Below are 9,057 nucleotides of genomic sequence, written 5' to 3' on the forward strand. Positions count from 1 at the left end.
TTCTTATTTTCCTTTTTAATTTGTATTAATTAGACTATTTAGCCATATATCCAATACGTCTCTCGGATAGACCGTCTATCACGACAATTTATAAAAAAATAAAAGTAAAAATAAAATATTCCCTGCAGAATCCGCAAGGCCGTATTGAAGAATGGCCATAAAACATGGACCCACAAACAAGGTCCCCCATCTGGCCATCTCCACATTTTAGATTTAGTAGTAGCACCAGTACACTTAGTCGCTTACTGTGTGACTCTAAGCGTGTATAAAATCACTTGCAAAGCCTCTTCATTCTGCAAATTGCAATCCAGTTCAACTTCAACCCTATAAAACTTTTTTTTTTTTACTATTATTTATTATTATTAATTATTATTATTATTATTATTATTATCATCCATCAGATTTTCAAAGCCATCAAACATTTTATTCCTTGAGATCTTAAAACAAAAGAAAAAAACATTCACAGCTGTTTTTTAGACTAATGTTTCACTCCTTTACTCTATTTTCTCTCTCAAAACAAGCATAGAATAAAGTGTTGGATAGAAAAACAATGGAATAAGCTAAAGTTCATTGCTATCTGTTACTTTTTCTCAAGAAAAGTAGTGAAAGAGGAGGTGTATTTGTTTCATTGCTCAAAGAGCAACCCAAAAGATTAAAAATGGTGTCCATTAAACCCTCATTTTTTATATTTATTATCTGTATTTTTTGGTGTTTTGTGCTCTTAAATTTATCACTTGTAAATGCAAGTGTGGGTTATGATCATCATGCAATTACCATTAATGGGCAAAGAAGGATTCTTATTTCTGGGTCTATTCACTACCCAAGGAGTACCCCTGAGGTAAGGATTAATGTGCATTCTTTTTGGTTTTAATTTTCTTATTTTTAGTGTTTATTTAGTGATTTTAAATTGTGGGTATTTGTTATTTTTGATGATTTGAATTGGGTTTTGTTTATTTTTTGTGGTTTTTGTAAATGTAGATGTGGCCAGATCTTATTCAAAAGGCTAAAGAAGGTGGTTTAGATGTAATTCAAACCTATGTTTTCTGGAATGGACATGAACCTGAACAAGGAAAAGTAATCATTTTTTTCACATTACCTTTTGATTTTTCTGTTCTTTTTAACAACTTCTTGTGAGATTTATTGGTAAAGTTTGTTTCTTTTTTTGGTGGGTGGGTAGTACTACTTTGAAGAAAGGTATGACCTTGTGAAATTCATCAAGTTAATTCAACAAGCTGGTCTATATGCGCATTTAAGGATTGGACCTTATGTTTGTGCAGAGTGGAACTTTGGGTAATTTCTTGTTACCCTTTTTCCTTATTTTGTTCCTTATAAGAATGGGAGAAGAAAGTTTCTATATATATTGGATTCTCTATTTTCAGGGGGTTTCCTGTTTGGTTGAAGTATGTTCCTGGAATTAGCTTCAGAACAGATAATGGACCTTTCAAGGTTAGCTGATAATCATTAAGACACATAGTGTAATTAAATTTGTAGTCTATGTTACTTGGACTCGGATATCGGTACGTGTCCAAGACATCTAGATATTCAATTCTCCACCTAAAATGAAATGTATAAGTGCCATACCAATGTCCGAGGATCAAGGATCGGACACGGGTATGTGAAGCAAAACGAATAGTCCAAGTAACATAGCTTGTATCGTATTAATCAAGATTATTTACTAACTTTTTTTGTACATTCATTATATTGTAATTTAGGCTGAAATGCAAAGATTCACAGAGAAAATTGTTAACATGATGAAAGCAGAAAAATTATTTGAATCACAAGGAGGTCCAATTATTCTGTCTCAGGTATATATGTGTATCCAAATTGGTTCATCTTCATTTTTCTTGATTTTGGATGCCTAGACTTGAAATGTTTCTACTTTAGATTCAAGCCCGAACATTAATTTTTCATTTTTTTAATGACAGATTGAAAATGAATATGGGCCAATGGAGTATAAACTTGGTGCACCTGGTAAAGCTTATAGTAACTGGGCGGCCAAAATGGCTGTGGGATTAGGTACTGGTGTCCCATGGGTCATGTGCAAGCAAGATGATGCTCCAGACCCAGTTGTAAGAATCTTTGAAACTTATACCCTACCATTGATTCTTTTGAGGATCATAAATGATTTTTATATTACTGTACTCTTTGGATGTTTCATGTTTTTCTGCTACTATTGTTGCTACTTCAATGTTGTAAATCTTGTTGTCTCCTTTTGTTGCCTAAAAATGCTGTTAAAAGTATAATTTTTGTGGCATTGCACATGGGTTTCACTCATAAAATTTTTAAAAATTATCTTATCTGCCGTTGGCTTGTTTTTGATGCAGTTTTCGTCTTGAATGGAGTAGGCTTTGTTTCTTTGTTATCAAATATCTCTACGTTTATTATCATATAAATATAATTTCACTAACAAATTGTACTATTATGTCATTTGGCTTTTTATATGCAATTTCTGGTTCTATTATTTCGTTTGGCTTTTTTATGTGCAACTCGTTTTATGTTGCTTAAGAGACATCATTTGACCTCAATTGGTAGCCGAGTCATGGTTAGGTGACGAGATGTGCTACAGTGTCTGAGTGATGGTGATCATTTCTTTTTAGCTTAATTTGCTCGTTTTTTCGCAGATCAACACATGCAATGGTTTCTATTGTGATTACTTCTCTCCAAATAAGGCTTATAAACCAAAAATGTGGACAGAGGCTTGGACTGGATGGTGAGATTTATAACAACACCCTAAAAATGCTGATATGTAAGCAGTGAAATTTGTAGTATAGTTGACTTGTATATCATCTTGCTATCAGGTATACTGAATTTGGGGGTCCAGTTCCTAGCAGACCAGCTGAAGATCTGGCATTTTCTGTTGCTCGATTCATACAGAAAGGGGGTTCTTTTGTCAATTATTATATGGTGAGCTAATTTTGTCTCGCGCTTACTGGCTATAAACTTCCTTGTAGTTTGTTTCCTACACTCACTGTTCAATGTATTTGTATCCAGTATCATGGTGGTACTAACTTCGGCAGAACTGCGGGTGGTCCTTTTATTGCTACTAGCTATGACTATGATGCTCCTCTGGATGAATTCGGTATGTCATGCTAGATCTCTTGCAGAATTTTACCGTGTCGACTGTTGATTGTACGTTGAAGTTTCTCTACTTGGTCTAAATGCATTGAGTTTTTAAAATATATAGAAAGAGTGTGGTTTTAGCATATGGCCACCAAGCACCTACGGCTTCTGTATGCAAATAAGAAGTATGACGGTCAATTATTCGTTTCTTAGTCTAAGTGAACTTCATCTCAGTCTAATGTTGTATTACCTTCCATAACTCAAATCTTATATTTTGGACTATGTTACTTGGACTCGGGTACTGATGTCAGATAGTGGTACGTGTCCAAGTGTCGGACATCTAAATATTCAATTTTTATGCGTAAAATGAAGTGTCTAAGTGCCATACCAATGTCCGAGCATCAAGGTTCGGACACGGGTACGTGAAGCAAAATGAAGAGTCTGAGTAACATAGTTTTGGACTGTGAATCTCTCATACTTTTAATTCAATACTAGTTTCTGACATTTTATTGAAATTTTAAACCTGCCGAAAAATCATACATGTAACCGTTGAACGGTTTTACTGTCACTTTTCAGGACTCTTGAGACAACCCAAATGGGGTCATTTAAAGGATTTGCATAGGGCTATTAAACTATGTGAGCCAGCTCTAATTTCCAGTGATCCGAATATTATCCGACTGGGAAGAAGTCAAGAGGTTAGCAATCTAACTACTTGTACTTCACAATTTTGTAATGATTTTTCTCTGCGTACATTGTAATAAGTCATTGAGATACATTATTATCATGCAGGCTCATGAATTCAAGTCAAGATCTGGAGCTTGTGCTGCATTCCTTGCCAACTATAATCCAAGTTCTTATGCAAAGGTGTCTTATGGGAATAATCACTACAACTTGCCCCCTTGGTCAATTAGCATTCTTCCTGATTGCAAGAACACTGTCTACAACACTGCAAGGGTGAGAAATTCTCCGTTACACTTTTATATTGCAACAATTAGGATTTGCTAGATGCATAAACAAAAAGGAGAAAGGTGAGGAGAATATGTACCTCAAAGATTTATAGTTTTTTAGTTTTGACTTCATCTAATAAGTTTTGAAAAATAGTACTTTTAATAATCATTTTAAAACTGTAAATCAAGAAAAACGTGAATTTTATAGTCATATTTAGAGGTGTCAAACAGGTCGGGTTGGGTCATTTTCAGGTTCGGGTCATATATAAATGGGTCAATATACCCTTGACCTGAACCTGACCCATTTAATTAAATGGGTCAAAAATTGAAACCCCGACCTGATCTGTAGCAGGTCGGGTCAACCTGCTAATGACCCATTTAACCTGCTTTTTTTCCAGGTCTATATTTCAGGTCATTTGACTCATTTGACCCATATATTATATTCAGCCATTAATGGAGTTAAAATAGAAACAAGAAAAAATCGAGTTGAAATTCTGAACATTGTAAAACACTGTAAAAACTTTCAGCCATTGATGGAGTTAAGAATCGAACACAGAAATCAGAAAATAAAAAACATGAAAATAAGAACAAGAAAAAAATCAAAGAACATATGAATCACACAAAAAAAAAAAAAAAAAAAAAGAGAAAGAGAAGCTGATTGAATACCCGGCAAAGTGCTGAAAGATCAGGTAGATTAAATTGAAGATCAGTTAGATTGAACTGAAAAATCAAAAAAAATCGAACACAATCCAAATCAGAAAAAATCGATCAAAAAAAAATCAGAAAAATGGGAAAACAAAGAAATAATTCTTACCTTGGTGCCGCCATAGAGAAGAGGGAAGGAGAAGGCGCACTCCGAAGTCGCACAGAGAAGCAGGAGACTGGAAAGTGGAGAGGAATTGAGGAAGAAGGCGCCGCAAATATGGGTTAAATGGCACCACAGAGAAGAGGAATTGAGGAAGAGGGAAGGAGAGGAATTTAGGGTTTTCCACGGGTCAAATGAGTATATGACTCATATACCAGTAAATGGTAAATCACAATGGCGCTGCACTCTTTATTCATTATTTCTTTATGACTTTTTTTAAAATTTTCAATGGGTAAATAAATGGGTTAAATATGGGTCGACCTAACCTGAATGACCCATTTAATAAATGGGTTAAACAGGTTTTTTTCGGGTTTAAAAATTCAACCTGAACCTAACCCATTTAATAAACAGATCAGGTCGGGTTGACCCATTTAATTAATTGGGTCAAAAATCTAAACCCAAACCCGCTAATTTCGGGTCGGTTTCAGATCAGGTTGGCAGGTCGGGTCAGCTTTTGCCAGCCCTAGTCATATTGATACAGTTGGATCGTAGGATCGTAAAATCGTGTTATGTTCCCACCACCTAGATTCTTGAGCTAAGTAGAATCACACGATTCTACCAACGTTAAGATCCAATGTACGATCCGAATCGGTCGCCTATTTTTGAATCGTAGGATCGTAGATAAAAATCAGGATTCTAATAACTATGGTGTGTGTGGATTAGATAGATTGTTGTCACCGACTAGCACTTCGTGTCTGCGGGATATTGATTCGTTTGGCATCATTACCTTTGTTGCAGGTTGGGGCTCAGAGTGCACAAATGAAGTTCACTCCTGTGTATCAACACTTCTCTTGGCAATCATACAACGATGAGACAGCTTCGACTGATGACAGTGCGTTTTCAGTGGTGGGGTTATTAGAACAGGTTAATACCACAAGAGATAGGACTGATTACTTGTGGTATATGACTGAGTGAGTACTTTTGCATTCTAGAGTCTATAACTTTCATCTATCTAGGAATTTTCTGCTATCATTCAGTCGACATTTCTCTGACTTGTGTATTCTTCCCTTGACAGTGTCAAGATTGATCCCAATGAGGGATTCTTGAGGGGTGGAAAACGGCCAGTTCTCAATGTAATGTCAGCCGGACATGCTTTGCATGTTTATATCAATGGGCAATTAGCTGGTGAGCAATTTCTTTCAACTTCATATATGCAAAATCTATTTCAATTGTATCTCAAATGATTCCAGATTCTTATTTCGCAGACGGACATTAGAATGCGAAAATTAAGAATGTGAAACCCTCATAGTATGCTGTTAAGAATGCGAAAATTAAGGGTTTTCATTCAGCTCATAAGGTCGATTTCAGATTAGGTGTTTCGGCTCGGTTTAAAATTAGGTCTTGTGTCCACAATAGTTTTTTACATAATTGTAAACCCATTTTTATATCAGGTTAAGTCGGGTTCGGTTATAAGGTCGGGTGAATATCGGGTCTTTAGATCTGTTTTGAACACCTCTAGCAAAAATGCTATTATGAATGTCAGGAAGGTATTTTACCTACTTAGAGGGAATCATATTTGTTTTTATGCAGTTATCTGAAATGATCGTTTTTAGTGCTGCCATATAATTGCTAGCTTTATCCACATATAATTACTTGATTGTTGGTATTTGCTATGATATATGACAGAACATTCTTCGTGTCCATTTTGTGACAGGCACCGCCTACGGAAGTCTTGAATTCCCCAAGGTTACATTCAGTGAAGGTGTGAACTTGAGGGCTGGAATCAACAAGATTTCACTACTCAGCCTTGCTGTTGGGCTACCGGTGTGTTCTTTGTTTCTCAGGGCCATTACATAACTGGGTTATACATGCACTTGGGCATGTTTATAGCTCACAACTAATCAGTCTTTTCCTTGTCAGAATGTTGGCCCTAACTTTGAGCGGTGGAATGCTGGTGTTCTCGGTCCTGTTTCTTTAAGCGGTCTGAACGAGGGTAGGAGGGACTTGACATGGCAGAAATGGTCATACAAGGTTCAACCCCATTTTTGAAATTATCTTCGTATTCAAGAAACCCTTTAGTTATACAAACTCATTCTCCGGTTTCTTATCAGATTGGAATGAAAGGAGAATCATTGAGTCTACATTCACTTACCGGTGTCTCCAACGTTGAGTGGGTTGAAGGCAAGTTTCTGTCCCAACGACAACCATTGACGTGGTATAAAGTGAGTTCCCAAACCTTCGACTTCCATATAAAATTTTTGTGAGGATGTATATAGTTCAAAGTGACGGTATTTGGTTGATGCTCGCAGACTACTTTCAATGCGCCACATGGAAACGAGCCCCTTGCTTTAGATATGGGTGCCATGGGTAAAGGTCAAGTATGGATTAACGGAAAGAACATTGGGCGTTACTGGCCTTCTTATATAGCAAAAGGTTCATGCAGCGACTGTAGCTATGCTGGGTATTTTAGCGAGAAGAAATGCTTAAGCTATTGTGGAGATGCTTCTCAGAGATGGTGAGTGCAGAACTCAAACAACGTCATCAATTCAATAGTAGAAAATTTTAATATTAGTCCCAAGTTTTGATCCTAAAAATACTCCCAAATCCCAAGTGTTTTCCTGGATTTGGTTGGGTTGTTTTGATCCTAATGTAAAAAGTCGTTTTCAGGTACCATGTTCCACGGTCATGGCTGAAGCCGACAGGAAATTTGATGGTTGTATTTGAAGAAATGGGTGGAGACCCGAATTGGATATCGTTAATGAAAAAAGAAATAAACAGCATCTGTTCCGACATTAATGAGTGGCAACCGAATCTAGTAAATTGGCATTTGAAATCTTCTGGGAAAATCAGTAGACCATTGCGGCCAAAGGCTCACCTGTGGTGTGCTCCCGGGCAGAAGATTTCCTCGATTAAATTTGCCAGTTTTGGGACGCCCGAAGGTTCTTGTGGAAACTACAGAGAAGGAAGCTGTCACGCCCACAAGTCGTATGATATATTTGAAAGGGTACGCTTACATTGCTTTAAAAACCTTTTGAAGGGTATATAGTTTCGATTCGGTTGATCCTTAAACTTTTTTTGTGGTCAGGATTGTGTTGGTCAGGCGGGTTGTGCTATAACCGTTGAACCCGAGCTATTTGGAGGAGATCCATGCCCTAATGTTATGAAAAAGCTCGCAGTTGAGGCAATTTGCAGCTGATGTGCCTCTCTATCATAACCTTCGTAAGGAAGGCTTTCATATTCTCCAATCATTACGTTATTAAAATCTCGATGTGGCGTATTTCCATTGATTTTATTCATCCATACCATTTCCATTTCCGCTTTTGACTTGGTGAAGTTGTACAAACTCCACAACACACTCGAGTCCAAAGCATGTACATAAACAAGCTGTCCTTCATTTTTTGTGCTTAAAATAGAGTGCAAAGGTGAACAAGTCGAACCGACTTTATTAGTCGAGGAGGGGATTGTAGCTAGCACTTGCACATTGAGATAATTATAAGAATCCATGTGCTGATGTGCAACACATGTATCATTTAGATTATGTGTTTATCCTGTTCCCTTCTCTTAGTGAATTTTCTATCATAGGCAATTTTTCATTGCTCTCCATTTGGTGTAACAGTTGTAATAGCTACATAGAAGTAATTATAAGCTCGTTTTTACATAACTCGGGCTTTGCTTTTCAATGATTGTTTCTTTGATATCATGGCCTCTTGCATAAATGGATTTGTGTTGATATTGCAATTGTATCTGTAAACTTTATTAATCTTCTGGATTTTGTCGATCGAGCCTATGAGGATGTCCTGATGCAAGAAAACTTCAAGGGCTTGAAGAATGATGAAGGTGATGACTTGTGTGATATTCTTTCATAAACCGGTATTTGTAGTCCACTAGCAGGGCCGTTCCCGGGGTAGTTTTGATGTGCAACTGTTTAGGGCCCAACTCATGAAGGGGCTCAAATTGAGTCAATTCTTATTATTAAAGATAATTCGTATATTTGTTTGACATTGATGTGGTGGAAAAAAGAGAAATTATATAATGCAAGATTGAAGGGAAAAAAAAGGAAACTTCACTTATTCAAGGGCCTTTTTTTTAATTTTCTCCTAAAGCCCAAAAATTATCAGAAACGGTACTGTTCACTAGGATATAGTTTATGCTCAAGATCGATTGGTTTGGTGTCTTTCAGATCCAATTTGGATTTTCATATATCAGACAATTTAAATAACTCTTAACTAGATATATGTGTAATAA

The 9,057-nt window shown here is 36.5% G+C and overlaps 1 protein-coding gene across 1 annotated transcript; it reads left to right on the plus strand.

Annotated features, from left to right (window-relative positions):
- The first annotated feature begins 268 nt into the window (after positions 1-268).
- Positions 269-8,492, plus strand: LOC130812638 (beta-galactosidase 1). Its single transcript, XM_057678179.1, has 19 exons — positions 269-838; positions 979-1,074; positions 1,178-1,290; positions 1,380-1,446; positions 1,713-1,805; positions 1,926-2,069; positions 2,622-2,710; positions 2,799-2,904; positions 2,992-3,079; positions 3,637-3,755; positions 3,850-4,014; positions 5,611-5,783; positions 5,888-5,997; positions 6,527-6,636; positions 6,733-6,843; positions 6,924-7,034; positions 7,122-7,327; positions 7,480-7,816; positions 7,898-8,492. Exons 1-19 carry the CDS (start codon positions 659-661, stop codon positions 8,006-8,008), a joined length of 2,529 nt encoding a protein of 842 aa, XP_057534162.1. The 5' UTR covers positions 269-658; the 3' UTR covers positions 8,009-8,492.
- The last annotated feature ends 565 nt before the right edge of the window (positions 8,493-9,057 follow it).

The sequence above is a fragment of the Amaranthus tricolor genome, chromosome 5 (assembly GCF_026212465.1).
Source record: "Amaranthus tricolor cultivar Red isolate AtriRed21 chromosome 5, ASM2621246v1, whole genome shotgun sequence".
Taxonomy (NCBI): domain Eukaryota; kingdom Viridiplantae; phylum Streptophyta; class Magnoliopsida; order Caryophyllales; family Amaranthaceae; genus Amaranthus; species Amaranthus tricolor.